The following is a 25,934-nucleotide window of genomic DNA, read 5'->3' as shown; positions in this document are numbered from 1 at the left end:
ATCATTTTGGTGTTATAAAGTCTGTGCTTTTCCACGTCAGTCTTAAAATGAGTTGGTCTGTGTCTGAAAAGCCTTGCTTGGATTTTGATGGTCGTTGTGCTAAACCGGTAGATCACTTAGGGGAGAGTTGATGTCTTTACCACGTTGAATCTTCCAGTCCCAAGAGCACAGTGCACCTCTTCGCTTGTTTAGCGCAGATTTCCTTCATTAGCATTGATTTGATTTCCTTCATTAGCATTTTGTAATTCTTATGCGGGACATCCTTACCCATTGATTTTAAACTGTGTTTAATACAATTTTCTACGTAGCCGTCAGTAGTGTTCTATAGTATCTCAAAATTAAAAGTTTAGAGGATAATCTAGCTATGACAGCATTGTAAGCTTTAGAAAATTCATTTCTTTTTATAAGACAAATAAAACCCCATAAATTCTTCACAAGAAAAAAATCTGTTTGCCCTTCCTTACCGTGTTTTGTTCAGATAATTGCCAAATTTTTCTACCTCCAGCATGTGTTTGCTTTTATTAAATTGAAACTTAAGAAATTGCCAGTATCCAGTGATTTTGGCCTGTGAAAACAGCAGTTCCAGATGTTTCCACCTAGTGTTCCTGTTCACCCCGTCTCTGTTGCCTCTGAGCAGGTACACTGGCGCAGCTCCACCTGCTTTCCCTTCCTCGGTCTCCTCTCTCTTTGATCCATGTCTGTGGCCAGCTTCCCACCCTGTCAGGTTTCTGCTCAAAGATCTGTTTTCTGAAGGCTTTATGCTCCCCTTCTTGGGCTTCTGTAGTCCTCTCTGTGACAGCACTTTCTGTGACGTATTTTTATTTATTTATTTATTTTATTTTATTTTATTTTATTTTATTTATTTATTTATTTTTCTCGGTACGCGGGCCTCTCACCGTTGTGGCCTCTCCTGCAGTGGAGCACAGGCTCCGGACGTGCAGGCCCAGCGGCCATGGCTCACGGGCCCAGCCGCTCCGCGGCATGTGGGATCCTCCCGGACCGGGGCACAAACCCGTGTCCCCTGCATCGGCAGGCGGACTCTCAACCACTGCGCCACCAGGGAAGCCCCTGTGGCGTATTTTTAATCTACCAGGTTGTATGTTTATTTTGTCACTTGACCGTGGTGGCAGGTAATGTTGCTTATTTCTTTTTGTCCTTGCTTCCTGTATTAATTGACGTTTGGCGAACAAGAAAAATAATAGCACTTACTGCTTATTTACTGTGTGCTAAAGATTATTCTATTCATACTGCAAGGAAAATTCCTGAAATAACTCACTAAGGTAGGTGATAATATCTTTCTTTCATAGATTAGAAAACTAGAACTAAGAAACTTCTCCAAAGTCACTCAAGTAGCAAGGTGGGCAGAATAATGGCTTCCAAAGACATTCTCATTCTAATCGCAGCACCTGTGACTTAGGTTATATCACAAAGGGGAGTCAGGTGGCACACGGGATTAAGGTTGGTCATCACCTGACTGTGACATGAGGTTATCCAGGTGGGCCCAGTATGATCACAAAGGTACTTAAACAGGGGTGAGGGAGGCTGCATGGTCCCTGTGTCGGGAGAAGCTGGCTTTGAGGATGGAGAAGGGGCCTGGAGCCAAGGAGAGCGAGCGGCCTCTAGCGTCAGGTGAAGGTAGCCCTAAAAGCCTCTAGGAAAGAACACATCCTGATGACACCTTGACTTTATGTTATATTTTATTTTTTCCTTTTTTTTTTTTTTTTCTGGCCGTGCCTCATGGCTTGCAGCATCTAAGTTCCCTGACCAGGGATTGAACTCGGGCCCTGGCAGTGAAAGTGCTGAGTCCTAACCGCTGAACCGTCAGGGAATTCCCTATTTTATTTTTTTAAATGAAGTATAGTTGCAATACAATATTATGTTAGTTTCAGGCGTACAGCATAGTGATCTGACGATGAAATACCTTTGGAAATGATCACCTCGACGAGTCTAGTAACCATATGTCACCAAACGAAGTTATTATGATATTACTGACTGTATTCCCCATGTTGTGTGTCACATCCTCGAGACTGACTTACTTCACAATGGGAAGTTTGTGGCTCTTAATCTCCTTCACCTGTTTCACTCATCCTCCCACCTCTGTTCCCTCTGGCAACATGCAGTTTGCTCTCTGTATCTGTTTCTGTTTTGTTTGTTCATTTGTTTTTTAGATTCCACATATAAGTGAGACAAATACGTGGTGTTTGTCTTTCTGTGTGACTTACTTCACTTAGCATAATACTCTCTAGGCCCATCCATGTAGTTGCAGATGGCAAGACTTCTTTGTTTCTTATGGCTGAATAGTATTCCTACAAATATGTATATATACATAAATATTCACATTTTTTTATCATTCATTTATCCATGGGCACTTAGATTGCTTCCATATTTTGCTGTTGTAAATAATGCTGTTTTGAACACTGGAGTGCATATATTTTTTCTAATTAGTATTTTTGTTTTCTTTGGGTAAATACACAGAAGTGAAATTGCTGGATCCTGTGGTGGTTATTTATTTTTTGAATTTTATTTTTTTATACAGCAGGTTCTTATTAGTTATCTATTTAATACATATTGGTGTATATGTGTCAATCCCAATCTCCCAATTCATCCCACCACCACCACCACCCCGCTGCCACTTTATCCCCTTGGTGTCCGTACGTTTGTTCTCTGTCTATCTCTTTCTGCCCTGCAAACCAGTTCATCTGTACCATTTTTCTAGGTTCACATATATGCATTAATATACTATATTTGTTTTTCTCTTTCTGACTTACTTCACTCTGTATGACAGTTTCTAGATCCATCCACGTCTCTACAAATGACCCAAGTTTGTTCCTTTTTATGGCTGAGTAATATTTCATATATATGTACCACATCTTTTTTCTTTTTTTTGTGGTACGCGGGCCTCTCACTGCTGTGGCCTCTCCCGTTGCGGAGCACAGGCTCCGGACACAGGCTCAGCGTCCATGGCTCACAGGCCCAGCCACTCCACGGCATGTGAGATCTTCCCGGACTGGGGCACAAACCCGTGTCCCCTGCATCAGCAGGCGGGCTCTCAACCACTGTGCCACCAGGGAAGCCCCCACATCTTCTTTATCCATTTGTCTGTCGATGAGCATTTAGGTTGCTTCCATGACCTGGCTATTGTAAGTAGTGCTGCAATGAACATTGGGGTGCATGTGTCTTTTTGAATTATGGCTTTCTCTGGGTATATGCCCAGTAGTGGGATTGCTGGTTTATATGGTAATTCTGTTTTCAGTTTTTAAGACACCTCCATACTGTTCTCCATAGTGGCTGTATCAATTTACATTCCCACCAACAGTGCAAGAGGGTTCCCTTTTCTCCACACCCTCATCAGCATTTGTTGTTTGTAGATTTTTTGATGGTGCCCATTCTAACTGTTGTGAGGTGATACCTCATTGTAGTTTTGATTTACATTTCTCTAATAATTAGTGATGTTGAGCAGCTTTTCATGTGCCTCTTGACCATCTGTGTGTCTTCTTTGGAGAAATGTTTATTTAGGTCTTCTGCCCATTTTTGGATTGGGTTTTTCGTTTTTTTTAAGTATTGAGCTGCATGAGCTGTTTATATATTTTGGAGATTAATGCTCTTCGTCTGTTGATTCGTTTGCAAATATTTTCTCCTATTCTGAGGGTTGTCTTTTCATCTTGTTTGTAGTTTCCTTTGTTTTGCAAAAGCTTTTAAGTTTCATTACGCCCCATTTGTTTATTTTTGTTTTTATTTCCATTACTCTAGGAGGTGGATCAAAAAAGATTTTGCTGTGATTTATGTCAAAGAGTGTTCTTCCTATGTTTTTCTCTAAGAGTTTTCTAGTGTCCGGTTTTACATTTAGGTCTCTAATCCATTTTGAGTTTATTTGTGTATATGGTGTTAGGGAGTGTTCTAATTTCATTCTTTTACGTGTAGCTGTCCAGTTTTCCCAGTACCACTTATTGAAGAGGCTGTCTTTTCTCCATTGTATATCCTTGCCTCCTTTGTTATATATTAGTTGACCATAGGTGTGTGTGTTTATCTCTGGACTTTCTATCCTGTTGCATTGACCTATATTTCTGTTTTTGTGCCAGTACCATATTGTCTTGATTACTGTAGCTTTGTAATATAGTCTGAAGTCCAGGAGCCTGATTCCTCCAGCTCAGTTTTTTTCCCTCAAGACTACTTTGGCTATTCGGGGTCTTTTATGTCTCCATACAAATTTTAAGATTTTTTGTTCTAGTTTTGTAAAAAATGCCACTGGTAATTTGATAGGGGTTGCATTGAATCTGTAGATTGCTTTGGGTAGTAGTCATTTTCACAATATTGATTCTTCTAATCCGAGAATGTGATATATGTCTCCATCTGTTTGTGTCATCTTTGTTCTTTCATCAGTGTCTTATAGTTTTCTGACACCAGGTCTATTACCTCCTTAGGCAGGTTCATTCCTAGGTATTTTATTCTTTTTGTTGCAGTGGTGAATGGTGGTGTTTCCTTGATTTCTCTATCTGATCTTTTGTTGTTAGTATATAGGAATGCAAGAGATTTCTGTGTATTAATTTTATATCCTGCAACTTTGCCAGATTCATTGATTAGCTCTAGTAGTTTTCTGGTGGCATCTTTAGGATTCTCTATGTATAGTATGATGTCATTTGCAAACAGTGACAGTTTTACTTCTTTTCCAATTTGTATTCCTTTTATTTATTTTTTCTTCTTTGATTGCTGTGGCTAGGACTTCCAAACTATGTTGAATAATAGTGGTGAGAATGGACATTCTTGTCTTGTTCCTGATCTTAGAGGAAATGCTTTCAGTTTTTCACCATTGAGAAAGCTGTTTGATGTGGGTTTGTCATATATGGCCTTTATTATGTTGAGGTAGGTTCCCTCTGTGCCCACTTTCTGGAGAGTTTTTATCATAAATGAGTGTTGAATTTTGTTACAAGCTTTGTCTGCATCTATTGAGATGATCATTTGGTTTTTATTCTTCAGTTTGTTGATATGGTGTATCACATTGATAGATTTGCATATATTGAAGAATCCTTGCATCCCTGGGATAAATCCCAGTTGATCATGGTGTATGATCCTTTCAATATGTTGTTGGATTCTGTTTGCTAGTATTTTGTTGAGAACTTTTGCATTTGTATTCATCGGTGATATTGGCCTGTAATTTTCTTTTTTTGTAGTGTCTTTGTCTGGTTTTGGTATCAGCATGATGGTGGCCTCATAGAATGAGTTTGGAAGTCTTCCTCCCTCTGCAGTTTTTTGGAAGAGTTTGAGAAGGATGGGTGTTAGCGCTTCTCTAAATGTTTGATAGAATTCACCTATGAAGCCATCTGGTCCTGGACTTTTGTTTGTTGGAAAATTTTTAATCACAGTTTCAGTTTCATTACTTGTGATTGGTCTGTTCGTATTTTCTATTGCTTCTTGTTTCAGTCTTGGAAGTTTATACCTTTCTGAGAATTTGTCCATTTCTTCTAGGTTGTCCATTTTATTGGCATAGAGTTGCTTGTAGTAGTCTCTTATGATGCTTTGTATTTCTGCCGTTTCTGTTGTTACTTCTGCTTTTTCATTTCTAATTTTATTGATTTGAGTCTTCTCCCTCTTTTTTCTGATGAGTCTGGCTAAAGGTTTATCAATTTTGTTTATCTTCTCAAAGAACCAGCTTTTAGTTTTCTTGGTCTTTGTTATTGTTTTCTTTGTTCCTGTTTCATTTATTTCCTCTCTGATCTTTATGATTTCTTTCCTTCTACTAACTTTGGGTTCTGTTTGTTCTTCCTCTAGTTCCTTTAGGTGTAAGGTTAGATTGTTTATTTGAAAATTTTCTTGTTTCCTGGGTAGGCCTGTATTGCTATAAACTTCCCCCTTAGAACTGCTTTAGCTGCATCCCATAGGTTTTGGATCATCATCATGTTTTCATTGTCATTTGTCTCTAGGTATTTTTTGATTTCCTCTTTGATTTCTTCAGTGATCTCTTGGTTATTTAGTAATGTATTGTTCAGCCTCCATGTGTTTGTGTTTTTTATGTTTCTTTTCCCTGTAATTGATTTCTAATCTCATAAAGTTGCGGTCAGAAAAGATGATTGATATTATTTCAGTTTTCTTAAATTTACCGAGGCTTGATTTGTGACCCAAGATGTGATCTATCCTGGAGAATGTTACGTGTGCACTTGAGAAGAAAGTGTAATCTGCTGTTTTTGGATGGAATTTCCTATAAATATCAGTTAAGTCCCTCTTGTTTAATGTATCATTTAAAGCTTGTGTTTCCTTATTTATTTTCTGTTTGATCTGCCCATTGGTGTAAGTGGGGTGTTAAAGTCCCCCACTATTACTGTGATATTGTCGATTTCTCTTTTCATGGTTGTTATTTAGCATTTGCCATATGGATTGAGGTGCTCCTATGTTGGGTGCATACATATTTATAATTGTTATATCTTTTTCTTGGTTTGATTCCTTGATCATTATGTAGTGTCCTTCCTTGTCCTTTGTAACATTCTTTATTTTAAAGTCTATTTTATCTGATATGAGTATTACTACCCCAGTTTTCTTTCGATTTCCATTTGCATGGAATATCTTTTTACATCCCCTCACTTTCAGTCTGTATGTATCCCTAGGTCTGAAGTGGGTCTCTTGTAGACAGCTTATACATGGGTCTTGTTTTCGTATCTATTAAGCGAGCCTGTGTCTTTTGGTTGGAGCATTTAATCCATTCGCACTTAAGGTAATTATTGATATGCATGTTCTTATAACCATTTTCTTATTTGTTATGGGTTTGTTTTTGTAGGTCCTTTTCTTCTCTTGTGTTTCCCACTTAGAGAAGTTCCTCTAGCCTTTGTTGTACAGCTGGTTTGGTGATGCCAAATTCTCTTAGCTTTTGCTTGTCTGTAAAGCTTTTGATTTCTCCGTCGAATCTGAATGAGATCCTTGCAGGGTAGAGTAATCTTGGTTGTGGGTTCTTCCTTTTCATCACTGTAAATATATCATGCCACTCCCTTCTGGCTTGTAGAGTTTCTGCTGAGAAATCAGCTGTTAACCTTATGGGAGTTCCCTTGTATGTTATTTGTTGGTTTCCCTTGTTTCTTTCAATAATTTTTCTTTGTCTTTAATTTTTGTCCATTTGATTACTATGAGTCTCGGCATGTTTCTCCTTGGGTTTATCCTGCCTGGGACACTGTGCGTTTCCTGGAATTGGGTGGCTGTTTCCTTTTCGATGTTAGGGATGTTTTCGACTACAATCTCTTCAGATATTTTCTCGGGTCCTTTCTCTCTTCTCCTTCTGGGACCCCTATTATGTGAATGTTGGTGCATTTAATGTTGTCCCAGAGGTCTCTTAGGCTGTCTTCATTTCTTTTCATTCTTTTGTCTTTATTCTGTTCTGTGGCAGTGAATTCCACCATTCTGTCTTCCAGGTCACTTACCGTTCTTTTGTCTCAGTTATTCTGCTATTCATTCCTTCTAGTGTATTTTTCATTTCACTTACTGTATTGTTCATCCCTGTTTGTTTGTTCTTTAATTCTTTTAGGTATCTGTTCTTTAATTGCTCTACGTCTTTGTTAAACATTTCTTGCATCTTCTCCATCTTTGCCTCCATTCTTTTTCTGAGCTTCTGGATCATCTTCACTGTCATTATTTTGAATTTTTATTCTGGAAGGTTGCCTATCTACACTTCATTTAGTGGTTTTCCTGGGGTCTTGTCTTGTTTCTTCATCTGGTACAAAGTTCTCTGCCTTTTCATTTTGTCTGTCTTTCTGTGAATGTGGTTTTCCTTCCACAGGCTGCAGGATTGTAGTTCGATCATGTGGTAGTTTTATTTTTGAGTTTTGGGGAGCCGCCGCACAGTTTTCCTCAGTGGCTGCAGCAGTTTACTTTCCCGTCAGCAGGGCAGGAGGGGACACGTTCCTTCGGCTCCTCATCTTGCCTGATTCTGTGTGTTTGTTTCTGTGTATTTGGTAGGTCAGCTGCATTTCCTGGTCTTGGTATAGAAGGTGCCCTGTGGGGCCCGGTAGTGCAGTGCCCCCAGACTGCATTGGAGCCGGGTGCCCCAGGAGCGTCCCCTGTGTGGCCGGGCCAGGCTGGCCTCCCGTGCGCTACCGTGTGTGCTGGGCTCTGAGGCCCGGATGCAGCTGTTGCTGGTGCTCCGGTGTGTGCGGCCAGCCCTTGGGGCAGGAGCCACGTTGGGGGATGCTGGTGCTGGCCAGAGGTGTCTGGCCAGGCAGGGGTGGCTTTGGAGGGGCTCTGGTGCCGGCCGAGGGCATGCACCAGGACTGGTGGGGCGGGGGCTGCTTGGGAGGAGCACAGGCCATGGTGGGTCCGCAGCTGAAACCGGGTGGGGTGAGCGGGGCTGACGGGTAAGATGGGGAGTCAGAAAGGGGCTGGTGGTACCCAGCCAGCTCGGTGGAGGGCAGGGCTCCCACAGCTAGCATCTGGTGCCCGCCAGCCCCTGGGGACCCTGAGAACGTGCCAGCAGAGTCCTGCCCCTCTGGCACACGATTTGGAGTGAGTCCATGCCACTCCTTCATGGGAGAGGAGACCCAGGCGCTTTTCGAGCTGCAGCCCCTGTGCTGTGGGCCTCGGGGGGAGCGGCTCTCGTTCCCTGCAGTCCCCTGGCTCTCCGGATGTTCTGGGGGCTCGTCATGCGGGTGCAGGGTCTCCAGCTGGGGAGCCCGATGTGGGTCCGGACCCTGCGGTCGCAGTGCTGGGGGAGCAGAGGCCACGCTGCGCCGGCTCCTCTGCGTGGGTGCTCCTTTCTGCCTTCAGCTGTGCATGGTCTGTCCTGCTGGTCCCAGGGCGTTTTCAGAGAGTTTTCTACTTGTAGCTGTGATCTTGGTTTCAGATTTCTCACCTCCAGAACTGTGTGGTAATAAGTTTGTGTCGTTTTAAGCCTCTGAGTTTGTGATAATTGGTTACAGCAGCGACAGGAAACTAATGTAACCAGCACGTGGCAGGACTGGGATTTAAGCCTTGGTATGAGGCTAAAATTTGCAGTTTATGGTCACGCTGTGATTATGTAACTTCAGGCGGTAATACTCAGTACTAATACATTTGTTCATAGAGCACGTCTTTCCTGGGTGTCTTCTGTCTGAAGAGTGATGGATTGGGTGCTGGGCTCAGAGATGGGAATCCCCGGGTTCCTGCCATCGCGAGCTCAGCGTGGTGAGAAGACAGACGAGGAGCACAAGCTCCGCAGATTTCAGGGTTCATTTGTGCATGCACGCCGGGTGCTGTGGGTGGGAATCTGGAGCATGGAGAGATGGAGGAGGTGCACAGCCCACGGTTCTTTCTGGGGAGGTGACGAGAGGCAAAGGCCTGCAGGGTGGCGAGGGGCCGGCTGGGGAGGACGTTCCGGGCAGCGGGAGCAGTGGGTTCCCGGGCGTCCAGGCTGCCGGCTGTGGTCGGGGTCACGAGAGCTGGGCTGCCTGCTGCAGAGTGCTGGGGAGGGGTGAGGTCGCACAGAATGCGGGGTCAGTGTGAGAGGGGCTTCCGCGCGGTGATTTTTCTGTGAGGAACAGGTCTGGGCCTTGATGTTTATGAGGTCTGCCTGCCTGCTTCGGCTGAGGTGTGCGTTAGTGCAGCGCCGAGAGCCATGATTCTTGGTGGCAGTGAGCAGCTGAAGTCCGTCCACTGTTTACTGAGCTGCAGGCCAGAACCTGGCTTTTCGTCCTGGACGTGTGTAGCTGTGGCCGCTGTGCAGCATCCACACTTAGCGTGCGTGCACCACATAGGACTGGGTCCTGTGGGAGAAAGGAGATCTCAGGACACGGCCTTGGCAGCCTCCCGAGACACGATGTGTACAGCTGTGTGTGTGGGCAGGGTCAGCTCGGGAGCCTGGGCAGAGAGGCCCGCAGGATGCCTGAGGGGGGCTCCTCTGGAGGAGGCTGATGCCAAGAGACCAGAGCAGAGTCCAGCTCAGCACAGGCAGCGCCGGTCGCTGTCAGAGCACAAGCGGGACAGAGTGTTTAAGGGTCCGTCGGATGAAGCCAGGTGAGGGAGGAGGAGGCCGTGCTGTCTGAAACAGAGCTGTTAGTCTTAATACCTTGTGAGCTTGGTCAGATGATACGATTATGCTGTGTGACAGGGCTGCTTTCTGTTTTTCCCCAGATCCCCAGACTTCAAGGGAGATTTTTGATTTTGCGCTAAAGGCAATCTGTCCTCAGGTGAGATTTAATGTTCCTCTAATTCTTTTTAGCTGAGCCTTGTGATTGTCAAACATTGATGGTAAATTTTTTTTTTAATAGATTGATCTGAAGAGATACGCGGTGCCTTTGGGTAAGATCCTTTATTTAATGAGGTGGAATGTTTCAGATTATTAAGTTAGTGCATTGAGTGAATGTTTGCTTAAACTGTGAGTGAAAGTCAGTGCAATGACACCTGTGAGGCTCCCACGTGGTTATGACGGGGCCTCTTGGCGCTGGTTGAGATGGTCACACTTAGATCACATGATTGCAGAAAAAAATCTCTTCAGAGCAACTCTCAGGGGATCCAGATTGTTTGATTCTGACTTTATCTGAATAAACCCTGATCCTACTTCCGACCTTTGTTTTGGGAGTCACGGGCCTGTCGATTCAGATGGAGGATGGAGGCATCAGAGGTCTCGGGGACCACTGGAGCCTCCTTTGTGAGCATAGTTTTAATTTGACGTGTGCCTGAAGCTTTTTCTTAGCTCTTTGTTCCGCCCTTTGTCGTCTTATTTTAAACGTGATGTATTTTGCATTTGCAGCTGGCCTGTCCATATTTACCCTGCATGCATCTCAGTTTAGCACCTGCCTCCTGGACAACTACGTTTCCTTATTTGAAATACTGTCGAAATGGTGTAGCCACACAAATACAGAATTGAAAAAAGCTGCATATTCAGCTCTGGAATCTTTCCTGAAACAGGTACTGTTTAAAATTCTTTCTATGCAAAAAATTAAATTCCAATCTTGTGCGTGAACGTTTGAAAAGTAAATACAAGTTGATCCATTAGCTTCTGTGGTACTTAAAGAAAAAGCATGCTTATCCATCAGCCGCATGGGGGGCAGCAGGTCTGGAAGAAAGCTCAGAGGATGCCAGATCGGATCAGGGCCTCAGAGCCAAGGTTGGATAGAAGAAGTGGCGGCAGGGAGAGACGGTTGGGAGGCCAGGGCTCCCTGGAGCTGGTGGCCCAGTGAGGGTGGGGGTCAGCGTCAGCTGCCATGTTAAGACAAGATGCTTGTGTCTCTGTGGCTTCGTGACGGAGATGAGCCCACCTGCCCTGGGGTCCAGGTCCAGCCGGGGTGTGGGTGCAGGGGGAGCCTGCAGGTGGCTGGGTGTCTCCATTGGCCAAGGAGCAGGTGCTGTGGTTCTGAGTGCCCAGTGGCAGCTGGAAACACCCAAGGAGTGGGCTGGTAGTGGGAATGAGACTGGCTGGGGCGGCGCTGATGGACATTCTGAAGAGCGGCATTGGGAGTCCTCACACACCTGGGGCACAGCTGCTGTCCTGCTGCAGGCATATCCCACAGCTCCTGTAGGGACTTCTGGGGCGTTTTACTGCTTTATTTTATTTTATTTTATTTTTTCATAAAATAGCACTTACATGTGGAATCTAAAAAAGGGTACAAATGAACCCATCCACAAAACAGAAATAGAGTCCCAGATGCAGCAGCAGACGCATGGCTACCAGGGTTGGGCTGCGGGGGCTCTTGTAGCGGGAGCAGCTGAGGGCATTGGTGAGCAGCACCCTTGCTGACTGTTCTCATGGCTCTGGAGCAGACACCTAGAAGGGGCTTTGCTGGGGTGCATGGTAGGCAGAGGTTGCAGTTTATGAGCGACTGCTAAACTCCTTTTCAAACCGTTTGCACCATTTTCCATCCCCACCGGTAAGTTCCAGCCACCCCACGTTCTTGCCAGCACCTAGTATTGCCAGTCTTTAATTTCAGCCCGTCTGATGGGTGTACAGTGTTACCCTACTGTGATTTTAATTTGAATTTCCGTGGTGACTGTTGATGATCTTTTTTTCCTGTAGTGGTTTGCCATTCTTTTTTTTTTTTTTTGTGGTACCTCTCACTGTTGTGGCCTCTCCCGCTGCGGAGCACAGGCTCCAGACGCATGGGCTCAGTGGCCATGGCTCACAGGCCCAACTGCTCCGGGGCATGTGGGATCTTTCCAGACCGGGGCACAAACCCGTGTCCCCTGCATCGGCAGGCGGACCCTCAACCACTGCGCCCCCAGGGAAGCCCTGTGCAAAAGCTTTTAAGTTTCATTAGGTCCCATTTGTTTATTTTTGTTTTTATTTCCATTACTCTAGGAGGTGGGTCAAAAAAGATCTTGCTGTGATTTATGTCAAAGAGTGTTCTTCCTATGTTTTCCTCCAAGAGTTTTATAGTGTCTGGTCTTATATTTAGGTCTTTAATCCATTTCCAGTTTATTTTTGTGTATGGTGTTAGGGAGTGTTCTAATTTCATTCTCATACATGTGGCTGTCCAGTTTTCCCAGCACCACTTATTGAAGAGACTGTCTTTTTTCCATTGTATATTCTTGCCTCTTTTGTCATAGATTAGTTGACCATAGGTGTGTGGGTTTATCTCTGGGCTTTCTATCCTGTTCCATTGATCTGTATTTCTGTTTTTGTGCCAGTACCATATTATCTTGATTACTGTAGCTTTGTAGTATAGTCTGAAGTCCGGGAGTCTGATTCCTCCAGCTCCGTTTTTTTTTCTCTCAAGACTGCTTTGGCTCTTTGGGGTCTTTTATGTCTCCATACAAATTTTAAGATTTTTTTGTTCTAATTTTGTAAAAAATGCCACTGGTAATTTGATAGGGATTGCATTGTAGATAGGGATTGCACTGTAGATAGGGATTGCATTGTAGAATGCTTTGGGTAGTATAGTCATTTTCACAATATTGATTCTTCCAATCCAAGAACATGGTATATCTCTCCATCTGTTTGTGTCATACACCATGATGAAGTGGGATTTATCCCAGGGATGCAAGGATTTTTCAGTATACGCAAATCAATCAATGTGATAAACCACATTAACAAATTGAAGAATAAAAACCATATGATCATCTCAGTAGATGCAGAAAAAGCTTTTGATAGAATTCAACACCTATTTATGATAAAAACTCTCCAGAAACATACCAGAACATACCTCCAGAACATACCTCAACATAATAAAGGCCATATACGACAAACCCACAGGAAACGTCATTCTCGGTGAAAAACTGACAGCATTTCCTCTAAGATCAGGAACAAGACAAGTATGTCCACTCTCGCCACTATTATTCAACATAGTTTTGGAAGTTCTAGCCACGGCAGTCAGAGAAGAAAAGGAAATAAAAGGTATACAAATTGGAAAAGAAGTAAAACTGTCATTGTTTGCAGATGACATGATACTATACATAGAGAATCCTAAAGATGCCACCAGAAAACTACTAGAGCTAATCAATGAATTTGGTGAAGTTGCAGGATACAAAATTAATGCACAGAAATCTCTTGCATTCCTATACACTAACAACAAAAGATCAGAAAGAGAAATTAAGGAAACAATACCATTCAGCATTGCAACAAAAAGAATAAAATACCTACCTAAGGAAGAATAAACCTACCTAAGGAGGTAAAAAACCTGTATTCAGAAAGGCACATAAGACACTTGTCTTTCTGATTTTTAGTTTTGAGCTGTCCCCATGTTCTCTCCTGTGGGTCCCAGTCTGTTGGTGACTGAACTCACCGGCCGCTGGGCTGCCCAGCTCTGTGTCACCATGAGTCACAGATGAGTCTAAAGATGCCTTCTGCTTCATCAGGGAGCTTTCATCCGGAGCCTGTGTTTTGTGCAGACGTCTTCCTGCATCTTCCTGGTCTCTTTCAGTCCCTTTCTCTAGTAAAAGCATCACGTATAATAAAGGCTTACTTGAGAAAGTGCCTTTTCTGAAGCTGTTGGAGACTAAGCAAGCAGATGGAAGAAATGGTTCTTTATGAGTAAAAACAACTGTGGAACTGTGACAACACATTGATAATGTCTTACTCAGCAGTTCTAGCCTTTTCACATTTGGATAGATTCCTTTGTTTTCGTAGAAGTGTCTCTAAAGTAAACATTATGCCATTGCAGCTTTCTTTTATGGTAGCGAACAACGCAGAGACGCACAGAAGTAAGCTGCGGTACTTCATGGAGCAGTTCTATGGCATCATCAGAAACGTGGATGCAAACAGCAAGGACTTGTCCATCGCCGTTCGAGGATATGGACTCTTTGCAGGGGTATGCCCATTAATTTACTCTTGTCTTTTTAGTTTCACTTGAGTGTTTAAAGGAATGTACTTTATTGTATTTTGAATAGCATCTCACACTTGTGAAAATATTGTTCGTTCTTGCTTTGTTATTAACTTGTTTTTTTCAGTGCCTGCTCTGTACTAGGATTCTGTATGTGTATTATCTCAAATACTCATAACTCTCCCACAAGCTTTTAGGAATATGATTCCACTTTACTGGTGAGGAAACTGAGGCCCAGAGAAATTAGGTAACTCGTGAAAGGGCACACAGCGAACAGTTGACAGAACCAAGACATAACTCCGACCTGAAGACGAGAAACAGCACGTTTTACCCACTGCCACGCTGCCTGTTGTTGATGAGGTGCAGTTTGGTGGTGACGCTTGGCGCGCTAGCGAGAGCCCCTCCCTGTGCCTGCGTGAGGTCTGTTTAGGGACATTGACCGTCACCTTGGGTGCTTCCACTCGACAGAGGGCGTCACTCCCTGCCTCTGCAGATCTGCCTCCCAGGGCTGCTTCCCTGCTGTAGGGTCTGTGCGTCTGTTTCCAGCCCTCCACACCACTCCTCACTCCTTCCCTCGTGCTTCCTCATTTGTTTCCAGATGATCCTTTCCCCTTAAAAATAAACCTTTATCTCCACTGGTCTCTGCGGCTCCTTTCAGTGTACTTAGGGCAGAAGAAACAGTGTGTGAGAAGGCTCAGAGGTGACCGAGAGCTTGGGTTTCACAGCTTCAGACCCTGAGGTCTGGCCAGCTGGGACTTGTTCGTTGTGGTGACGTAGTGTAGCCAGAGCATGGCCAACAGGGAGGAAGGGAGAGGACGCGGCAAAGATACAGGGGCCAGAGTCTCGTGGAGGAGGGACTCGAGCCGAAGTCTAAGGGGCCTCGGGAGCACGCGGCCGGGCGGAGGACGGCACAGCCGGGTGCGTGAGTGAGGAAGGTGCCTCTGGGTGCCGTGTGCTGTACCTCCGTGGTTTGGGTCTGTCCCTTCCTCTGGGCGACTGGCCTCTGGGGAGGGCTTGCACCCAGTTGTCTTTGATAACTACTGTCTTCCCAGTGCCTAGAACACAGGGTTCAGTAGGTGTGTTGTGTATTAATAGCTGTGCAGAATGTACTTACAGATATTTCAGAAAGCATCTGTAGAACATACACTGTATTTTATATCTGCATTTCTTCTCCGTTAAAAAGCTTGTTAACATTCAGTTTATAACAACATGGCTTAACACGACACCTTAAACACCATTATTTTGAAGTTGGTAAGGTTGACAGAGGCTTGTTTTCCTTCCCTAAAGCCTTGCAAGGTTATAAACGCAGAAGACGTTGGCTTCATGTTCGTGGAGCTTGTTCAGCGCTGCCGGCAGCTGTTCCTCACCGAGACAGACACGGCCGAGGACCACGTCTACCAGATGCCCAGTTTCCTCCAGTCTGTTGCCAGTGTCTTGCTTCACCTTGATACGGTGAGTGAGATAGTTGGTTAAACGGAGTACAGTTGTGACTGTTTAACCTCCGTTCTTCAGGTAATTTGATGGCGTAGCAGGAGTTAATATGCATTCAGTAGGGGCACATTGTGGGCAAGGTGACCTTTTTTTTCTAATATCTTTATTTATATTTATTTATTGGGTTGTACCGGGTCTTAGTTGTGGCACGTGGGCTCCTTAGTTGTAGCAGGCGGGCTCCCTAGTTGTGGCATGCCTGTAGGGTCTAGTTCCCCGAATAGGGATTGAACCTGGGCCCCTTGCATTGGGAGCACGGAGTCTTATCCACTGGAGCACCAGGGAAGTCCCCAAGGTGACATTTTTAGCTAGTATTTTGTATCGGTACGGTTTTTGTCATGAAACTTGACTTTTTGTTCCCAAAGTAGGAAAAATTATTTGTTACTTTTTATCTTTCTAAAAGATTAAGATTGCTGCTTGGGGTAGAATTGCACCTTAAGTATCATTTAGACAGTTACTCTGATTTTTTTTAGATAATTACAGCAACAAATTAGCAGATTAGGTAATAATCCTGGTTTTTTATTCATCTGATACGTGTCTAATGGCGTTGTGTTTACTGTGACTGTCTGTATGGTCCCTGTAGTTATTCATTGCCTGCCCTCGCTCTTCGTGTGCTCTCCTTTCTGGCAGGTTCCTGAGGTGCACATGCCAGTTCTGGAGCACCTCGTGGTCGTGCAGATAGACAGTTTCCCCCAGTATGGTCCAAAAATGCAGTTGGTGTGTTGTAAAGCCATAGTGAAAGTTTTCCTGGCCTTGGCAGAAAAAGGACCAGTTCTCTGGAATTGCATTAGTACTATGGGTGAGTTTGGAATTTACTTGTTTTGAGGATGATGAATGGTTAATACTTAACATGTTGTTTGATATAAAGAACATCTGGTTGCCAAATTCTTTTGTATCTTTTGATGCCTCTTGGAGAACTCCTAATATTTTGGTGGACCAAAATATCCTTTTTCTATCCATTTTTTGAATTTTTTTCCTTTCTTTTGATTTTGAATCTTAATAGTCTAAAATTTAAAACAAAAGAAAAAAAGAAAAAAAATGAAAACTAAAGATATTACCAAACTTAGAGAAAAATTTGAGAGGTAAGTTATGTTCAAAAAGAGAATGGCTGTCATTTTAATTGAGTGGTTATATTTTTCAGTGTATTTTTCTTTTTTGTTTTCATTTTCTTTTTATAGTGCATCAAGGTTTAATCAGAATATGTTCTAAACCAGTGATCCTTCAAAAGGTAAATTCTGAATGTATGATTTGAAAGTTAGTCTTTTGTCATCTTGAAAGCTAAAGATGTTGCTGGAGTTTTTAGTCTGTAAATATACAAAAGTGGTTTTTTTGTTATTAGCCATTAGCTACATTTTGAAAAGCATAGGCTGTAATACCTAAGTACTTTTTCTGGTGATGGTTATGAGACATCCTTAAACATAACCTTACTACTATAAATACATTTTTACAAAAAGGGATCTTTTTCTCTTGAAGCTGTAGGACAAAATACTTAGGTATATTATGGGAGGCATGTCTTAGTTACTTTAAGTTAACAGGAAATAGGATGAGATGAGAGCTCTGTATAAGAAGTTGAGGTAAATTATTCATAACACATACCTTGGATATTGTTTTGAAACACTTGTTAGTGCATCACTGTTTTAGTCCTAGTTAGAAAATTGTGACTTTTTCCCAGCCTTTTTATTATGCTTTCATAATATACTATCTTCCTCAAGCAAATTAGGGTCTGCAGCTGGGGGCTCTTTTAGCTTAGAGAACTCTGACAGCAGAAAGCAGAAGTGCAGCAGTGCTGCTGTTCTCCGATCCGCCCTCAGTGTTGGATGTTTGTCTTCCCACCAGGGTGCTGAGCCCGAGTCTGAGGACTGTCGTGTGTCAGGGGAAGCTAGAACCAGCAAATGGCGGGTGCCCACCTACAGAGACTATTTGGATCTTTTTAGAAATCTCCTGAGCTGTGACCAGATGATGGTAAAAACGACCATTTTAAAGCCACAGAAGTACCTTAGTTCCTCTTTATTAGTTTCCATAGTTTTACACCTAAGAATTACTTCAGAAGTATATTTCACTAACTTTCAATAGGGCTTTTTTTTTTTAAGTACTTAAGGTAATGAAACATTAAAACAGTGTAAGTTAGGATAGTTAAAGTGAGACTTGAAAAAAATCAAATAAAAAGAACAAAATCATAGAACTCATTTAAAATTAATGAGTCACCATAGCTGAGTCCTCGTTTCAGCAAAGAAGCAGCATACAGAGTGTAATTGGTGCAGAGTTGTTCTTTCAGACAGACCCAGGCTGGTGGATAAAAAGAACATGGCAGGCAGTGTTATCACCGCGGGAGAGCTGTGCTCTTTTTATTTGCTAAAGCTGAAGGTAAATCCGGTTGATGTAGTAGGTACAGAGGAGATGGGTGCACGGCTGTTTGTCACGGTCAGAATCACGCCTCCTACGTTTCTGGCAGGTGTTTCAGCGGTGTCTGCTTTAAGCCAGGTTCTGGCCACCGTTTAACATGGTCTTTGACAAAGCATTCATAGACTAGGAAAAGCAGTGTTTGTCAATAGATGGTTCCTATCCTGTGAAAAATCTTAGGAGTTTTTCTTATTGAGGTAAAATAGTATAACAGTGTTAATAATTTTACCTAAAATATGCTTTCTTATATGTGATGTTAGATACATTTTGAGGTTAAGTTTCATAGACTATTTGAGTAAAGGCAGAGTAATTGGTCCATATTTTTGGAAAGGTAGAATATTTCAGTTTTAAAGAAATAATAGATTATAATACTTTAAATCCATTCTGAGAATAGATATATATTTGTACATATGTATGCATGCATGTATCTGTGAGTACATGCGTATTTATATGTGCACACGTGTATATGTGCGTATGTACATGCATGTGCAATTGCACATAGACACACCATGTATAGTATACAGATGTGTGTACACACACACACACACACATTAATGTGGTAAATACTTTGACAAGGATTGGCCTAAATCTTCTCATTTACTACTGTTTGTGTTTGTTACATGACTGCGTAAGTCGTATCTGACTGAAATGGTATTGTCCTAATAATTTAGGAAGGAATCTACATTTTCCAGCTTGAAAACTTTGAGGTAAATCTGCTATAGTTTACACAGGAGTTTCCATAATACCTAAATATACGTACACATCTTTATGTATCATAATGCTTATTTAATACTGGTACTGATACTTTTTGGCACAGTATGTTGAAATTTATTATTTTCTTTATTTTAAGGATTCTCTTTTAGCAGATGAAGCATTTCTCTTTGTGAATTCCTCCCTTCCAAGTCTGAATCGTTTGCTGTATGATGAATTTGTAAAATCAGTTTTGAAGATTATCGAGAAATTGGATCTTACACTGGAAAAGCAGAGTGTTGGGGAACAAGAGGTTAGAAGGGCTTGTCAGTAATAATTTTGCATCCTTTTTGTACGAACTCCCTCTGCCGCTGCAGTATGAGCAAATCTCACACCTGTGGACATCGCAGGACATTGGTTTATTAGCATTAATACGTGTCCTTGATACTTTTTTATTTGCATTGCCTAATGCGTAGAAAATATTCTGTACTAGATTGTTCAGAACTACTAGATAGTAGTTTATATGTTTAACAAGTTAAAGCAACTCTTTGGAAAAAGTTGTTAGGATTGTTACTCATTCCTCAGCAATAGCAGAGTCAAGTCTTACTTAGTGTAGAGGTGGCCTTTTGCAGTAGGATCGGGAAACCTGGCGTTCCTCTGGTTGATACCCGAGGAGGCTCCAAGCTCTGTGCTCTGGAGTCAGTAGAAGGTAGGCCAGGGCGGACAGGGAAGACTCCCTGCTCCTGTGTTCTTAAGGCAGTTTTCCTGGCCGGCTCAAAGATGGGACCTGGCGTGAAGCTGCCGGCTCAGAGCTGCTGTCCGCTCTGAGGAGTCCTCATCATAAGACACTCAGGTGATGAAGCTAGAGTCAGTGGGCGTGGACTCTGTGGAACACACTCAGTTCACTGCTGAGCCCACGGTTCCTTCAGTCGACTTTGCCTATTGGCTTCCATGGCCGAGCCCGAGGCCACTTGGTCGGGGGTTCCTGCAGGGGCAGAGGTGGGCCCTGGGCCTCGTCAGCCTGGCTGCACTCGTGATGCCTTTACACGAGAAGGGGACACTGGGGGTGGTCCGTTGCTCTTTAAGGCTTTTTATTTATTTACGTCTAAAATAATTTCATAAACATGCCCAGAGGGCCTCCCCGAGACTGTCGGCCACACACCTGCTTTTGGAGCACATGTCCTAGTCTCTGTGTCTTCTGCTCCCCTTGCACTGTCCGCCGGGTCAGCTGTCGCCTCTGAGATTAGCATTTCCCAAATGGGTCTAGACTCCAGCCTTGCCCTTGACATTTCCACCTGAATCTGAAACACAGACTGAACATGTTAATATTTCTGTGTTACCTAATAGTAGTAACTGTTCCTCTGTTTCTCATTTTGAAAGCTACACGTCATTACTGACCCTTTCTGTGTTGTGAGCTTCTGCCTCTGTCCGGCGCCACTGCTCCTGTGAGAAGTTGTAGTCCCCACCTACCCTGTCTCTCTGTGTGTGCACCTTTATTCCCCCGTCGGTGTCCCCTGTGGCCGCCCGTGCCACGCGTTCTGTGGTCCCGTCATTTTGATCCTACTGTGAGCTTCCGAGGCCCGTCTGTACCTCCTCAGTTTTGCATTCCTTCCTCAAAGACTCAGGCCTTGGCTGTGGAGTCACTTGCTGAGTCATTTATTGAACGATTGAATGTTAACAGTGTTTTTTTGGTGCCATTAATTTTTAAGCATGAAAATGAAGCTGCTGGCCTTTGGGTGAGCCCGACTTCAGATCCAGCTGCTAACTTGCATCCTGCTAAACCTAAAGATTTTTTAGCTTTCATCAACCTGGTGGAATTTTGCAGGTATTTAAAAAATGCTATTTGTTCAAGAGTGGAAATTATCAATTATTGGCTGTAATATAGGAAAATCACTTATGTAGATATAAGAAATGAAATAGTAGGACTTAAAATCTAAAATTGCTTGTATGAAACTTAAAATATATTTAAATGTAGCAGCTGAGATTTATCTATTTAAAAAAAATACATTTAAAAGGTCCTCAGGTGGGGAAAACAAAGAATATAGATATACTTGAAAATGATATATAATGGAATCATAGATTATGATTTTGTTTTGATTATGTCTCTTATATCCAAAGCTGAATAAAAATAGTACATGATGAGAATTTCTACATTGAGCTTTACATTTGTTTTTACAGGGAGATTCTTCCTGAGAAACATGTAGAATTTTTTGAGCCATGGGTATACTCCTTTGCATATGAATTAATTCTGCAGTCTACACGGTTGCCATTCATTAGTGGTTTCTACAAATTGCTATCTATTGCTGTGAGAAATGCCAAGAAAATAAAATATTTTGAGGTAAGTGTTTTTTTGAAGGACACTGAATATTCCTGTGTTTCTTAGGTTGCATGAGTGTGTATAAATACCTTCTAAAATGCAACATGATAGCATATTGCAGTTTTAAAGTCTACTAATTTTATTTGTATTTTGAAAGACATAATGTGAGTGGCAATTGGATGACACTCTTTAAAGTTTAACCAGTAGCATTTTCTGTTTTGATTTACAACACCTGGCTGATGACGTTGGCTCTGCAGGGGCTCTCATGGGGTGCTGGGTGCTGGGGCTCCGGCATCACTAGCACCACTCACACCCTCTCCAGGCTCACCTCGTCAGGAGCTCTGGGCCGCCGCCCAGCAGCCTGTGCCCAGGCCGCCCAGGGGATCTGGTGGCACGTGAGGTTGGAGAGGACCTGGGTTTGTGTCTGGGGGCTCTGGGCGTGAGCAGTGTTTCAGCCCACAGGTGTGCGCATCAGAACCCCGGGGCAGGGAGCAGACTTAGGCCTTGGGTCTTGACCGGCAAGCCCCCCCACCTCCCACTCGGTTTCTCGCTGGCCTCTGCCTGAAACGTTTTCAGGGCTGATTTCACTTCCCCTCTGCATGAGGCCTGAGCAACATGTAAATGGGTTCCCCTTGGAAGGAAGGCTGGGAACTGCCGGATTAGGACACAGGATTACCTGGTTATCATTCACTGAACTAATTCCCTGTTTTGTTTGACAGGGTGTTGGTCCAAAGAGTCAGAAACAGTCTTCTGAGGACCCAGAAAAGTCTTTTTGCTTTGCTTTGTTTGCAAAATTTGGTAAAGAGGTAATTTTCAAATGATTTATCCAGTGTTGTCATGGGTTATTTAAAATTGAATGTAAGACTTAGAGAATGGATTTGAGGACACAGGGAGGGGGAAGGGGAAGCTGGGACGAAGTGAGAGAGTGGCATGGACATATGTATACACTACCAAATGTAAAATAGATAGCTAGTGGGAAGCAGCCACATAGCACAGGGAGATCAGCTCGGTGCTTTGTGACCACCTAGAGGGGTGGGATAGGGAGGGTGGGAGGGAGACGCAAGAGGGAGGAGATATGGGGATAGATGTATATGTATAGCTGATTCACTTTGTTACACAGCAGAAACTAACACACCATTGTAGAGCAGTTATACTGCAATAAAGATGTTTAAAAAAAATGTACGTTGAAAAAAATCCTATAAATGATCTAATTACTTAAAAATGGGCTGCTTAATCCATGTGGGGATTAAGGGGTTAAAATCACTAACAGAGGATATCTCTGTGCTTCCAGAGTCCCCTGAGGTTTCTTAAAATTGAGTGATGACAACTCAAAGTTAATAGATTCTTTAGCTCTTCCACATAATGGAAATTAAGTACTCAACAAATGGACTTTTCCTGGAGATCAGTGCTTACTTTTTAAATGAACGTGGCTGTGTCAGATAAAGGCCCCGTGATCATTTTCCCTATTTGCGAATAGGGTTTCTTGTAGTTGATTGTGAAATCGAAGGCTCTCTTCAGGTGTGCAGCACTGATGTTCTTGTCGTCTTTCTTGCTAAGGTGTCAGTTAAAATGAAGCAGTACAAAGATGAACTCCTGGCCTCCTGTTTGACCTTTGTCCTGTCCCTGCCACACGACATCATCGAACTTGATGTCAGAGCCTATGTCCCTGCCTTGCAGGTGGGTGCATCGTCCTGAGCAGACGCATCTCTTGTGCAGTGTCCTGTTTCCTGGAAAGCATGGCAGTCCCAGCAGGCGCTCACCCGTCAGACACCCTGGTTCATGTTCTGCTTCTGCCACTGAGCAGCTTCGGGGAGGGACCCTGGCTGGTCCCCTCTGAGGGCCCCTGGGGGTGGGGGGTGAGGATTCAGCCCTCTCTGTGCTGCAGGTGTGCAGTGACACCCCCCGGCAGGCCTTCCTGAGGGGGCCTCAGTGTACCCTTTCCTCCAGCCTGTCTGGTTCTGGCAGAGGAAAGGCTTGCCGTTAGAAACCCTCTTTGAATCTCATATTCCTTGTGTTTCATTACCTTGTTTGTACTCACATACAGATGGCTTTTAAACTGGGCCTGAGCTATACCCCATTGGCAGAAGTCGGCCTGAATGCCCTAGAAGAATGGTCAGTTTACATCGGCAAACATGTAATTCAGCCCTATTATAAGGACATTTTACCCAGCCTTGATGGATATCTGAAAACTTCAGCCTTATCAGGTAAGGTTTAGAAGAATTTTGACATGTATCTTAAAATGGCAATGTAATACCTATAATAAGACTACGTATTTTCATTTTTGCAACTTCTGAAATTTGAACCCAGCATATTCAAAATATGTTTGATATTTTTGTGATCTCCCCAATTCATTTCAATATAATTGGGACATAAGAAGTATAACTGAGGTATTAAACCTACTTTTTATTTTAGTCACTTATATCCTACCAAGATTTATAAAATCTTCCAAGGACAAGAAGTCAGTCTTAAATATTTTGAGCTCCTTATAGATTCTAACATACTGCCTTGCAAAGACACTTTTGTTTGACAGATCAAACAGGAATTAAAACTATAAGGAAATCCAATAGTAATTTTGTATTTTGACCTAATCTCACCTGATTTTTTATTGGTTTTTCAGATCTAACTGATTTAGTACTAATGTTAGTTCAGAAGAATTGTCATACAAGAAGTAGGTTTGGGAAAAGATTCAAAGAAAAAATTCATCTGGCCAGGCAAAATTTTTTTCTTTTCTTTTTTTTTTAATGGATTGGAGGTTTTTAAAATATTAATTTATTTTTGGCTGCGTTGGTCTTCATTGCTGTGTGCGGGCTTTCTCTGGTTGCAGCGAGCAGTAGCTACCCTTCGTTGCTGTGTGCGGGCTTCTCATTGCAGTGGCTTCTCTTGTTGCGGAGCACGGGCTCTAGGCGCGGGGGCATCAGTAGTTGTGGCTCGCGGGCTCTAGAGTGCAGGCTCAGTAGTTGTGGCACATGGGCTTAGTTGCTCCGCGGCATGTGGGATCTTCCCAGACCAGGGCTCGACCCATGTCCCCTTTGTTGGCAGGTGGATTCCTAATCGCTGTGTCACCAGGGAAGTCCCCAGGCCAAAGTTGTACTAGCCAAGAACAGTATTACATAGAATTGAGGGGGGTCAAATTTCCTTGAACCAGAGTGGAAATGGACATTGTGATCAGATGAGCAAAAAGAAGGGCTCATGTTGGAGAAGAACCCTGAAATACTGGTAAGAATTGAAATGCCCCTGCCAGCAAAGTAGAAAATCAAGTGTTAATTCGTAAAATTCCATCTACGTAAATCATTATTTTATTGTTCAGCTCAAATAATGTTGGTTTAGAAACCGTAAATGAAAAGTGTGTGACAAATTTCATTCACTGTGTCTGGTTTTTATGACACCTCAATGCATATTCAGAGTTCATGAAGAAAGAGTCACAGTTTCGGGATAAGTATTTAGAGAAAAAAAACTAGTTGATGTTTGTCTCTTATTTAGGCTTTTAAAATTCACTTCTCATAAGGAGTGCTGCTATTTGAGTAGTTCACTGAAAACACGTGGACATGGTTAAAGGAATTGAATGTATCTGTTAGTAGGTATCTTTGTGGTCCTTTCATTTGCTCTTTTGAATTTAGTTCTGTCAGTGAGCTCATTGAAAAGATTTGTATTTCTTTTCAGTTAATGTGGGACATTACTGTGATCCTTTAAGCAGAGAATTTAGTTATTGAGAAATGGTCGTTCTCCAGGTAATTAGGAGATAGGGAAAAGCAGAGAGTAAGTAAACTAACAGCAGAAAATCCACAACCTGAAAGACTGTTTTTAGTAATGTTTTCTTTGATACGATACTAAACTTCCAGAACAGTGGCATTCATAGTGAAGAGAGCTCCTGTCTGCTCTGTCTGCAGGTTTAGCAGCTAAATTGTGTCCCGCTTGCTTTGTCACTGTATGTGCTTTCTCTGTATCGTGTGATAATATGTGTGCGTGTTTATAAGTGATGTTTTTTCCCGAACCTTTTGTGAGTAAGTTGCAGGCATCACAGACGTGTATGCCTGAATACTGCGATGTGTGTTTCCTGTGCATGACCACAGCGTCGTTGTGGTCAAGGTCAGGAAGGGTGACATGGATGCCTCACTCTCCTCCTCTGCAGCCCGTGTGCACATGGCTCGGCTGCCCCATTAACTTCCTTCGTAGCTGTGCTTCCAGCTGCGTTTTTCCGGGGCCAGAATTCAGCCTGGGCCTCACGTTTAGTTGTCGTGCCTCTGGGCGTCCTTTCGTGTGGGACAGTTCTCATGACGTTGATGTTGTTGAAGGTTGCGGGCCGTGATTTGGGAGGAGGTCCTTCCAGCTGGGCTTGTCTGATGTCCTCTCACGTGAGGGGCCCCCAGGACCAATGGCAGGTGGTGCCGTCACGGTCATGCCCACGGGCCTGTGGTTAGCGGGAGCCGCTCCATTCTCTGATTGCGAGTGGCCATCTTCCCAGTGAGGTCCTCCTCCAGTGGTCGGTGCTGAGGAGGGTGGGCACCGGGGGGCCCCCGGGGGGGCAGGGTATCCAAGCAGGCGAGGAGGGCGGCATACGGGACGTCAGCCACATTAACAGCTGGATCAAGGACAATGAGGGGAGAGGGAGAAAGAGCTAAAGGGCCCTGCCTCCCGTCCCGGGCCTCACTGCTTCTGCACACGTGCACAGGCGCCCGCACACGTGTGTGGGTGGGTGAAGTGGAACGTGCAACGTGCACACCTGTTGTCCTTCTGTCCATTGGAAGGGGCTGCCTGGGGCTAGTGGTACCTTTGTAGCAGCGAGAAAACCAGTCCCCAGGTTGTGGCTTTGGAGAAATGGCTGCTTCCAGCCTGCA

General features: G+C 43.5%; 1 protein-coding gene across 5 annotated transcripts in view; it reads left to right on the top strand.

Annotated features, from left to right (window-relative positions):
* PRKDC (protein kinase, DNA-activated, catalytic subunit) overlaps positions 1-25,934 on the top strand; it is a 159,512-nt gene that overhangs the window by 5,441 nt on the left and 128,137 nt on the right. For all 5 annotated transcript variants that reach the window (XM_082859125.1, XM_082859124.1, XM_082859126.1 and 2 more), the window contains exons 8-21: positions 10,081-10,136; positions 10,218-10,248; positions 10,700-10,857; positions 14,046-14,192; positions 15,492-15,656; positions 16,323-16,491; positions 16,871-16,920; positions 17,529-17,654; positions 18,943-19,095; positions 20,492-20,607; positions 20,961-21,120; positions 21,819-21,905; positions 22,657-22,776; positions 23,144-23,303. In XM_082859125.1, the coding sequence (XP_082715251.1) occupies positions 10,081-10,136; positions 10,218-10,248; positions 10,700-10,857; positions 14,046-14,192; positions 15,492-15,656; positions 16,323-16,491; positions 16,871-16,920; positions 17,529-17,654; positions 18,943-19,095; positions 20,492-20,607; positions 20,961-21,120; positions 21,819-21,905; positions 22,657-22,776; positions 23,144-23,303 (1,698 nt within the window). The remainder of the gene's footprint in view (positions 1-10,080; positions 10,137-10,217; positions 10,249-10,699; positions 10,858-14,045; positions 14,193-15,491; positions 15,657-16,322; positions 16,492-16,870; positions 16,921-17,528; positions 17,655-18,942; positions 19,096-20,491; positions 20,608-20,960; positions 21,121-21,818; positions 21,906-22,656; positions 22,777-23,143; positions 23,304-25,934) is intronic.

The sequence above is a fragment of the Leucopleurus acutus genome, assembly GCF_964270905.1.
Source record: "Leucopleurus acutus genome assembly, chromosome: 17".
Lineage (NCBI taxonomy): Eukaryota > Metazoa > Chordata > Mammalia > Artiodactyla > Delphinidae > Leucopleurus > Leucopleurus acutus.
This window is presented reverse-complemented; position numbering and strand designations above follow the sequence as displayed.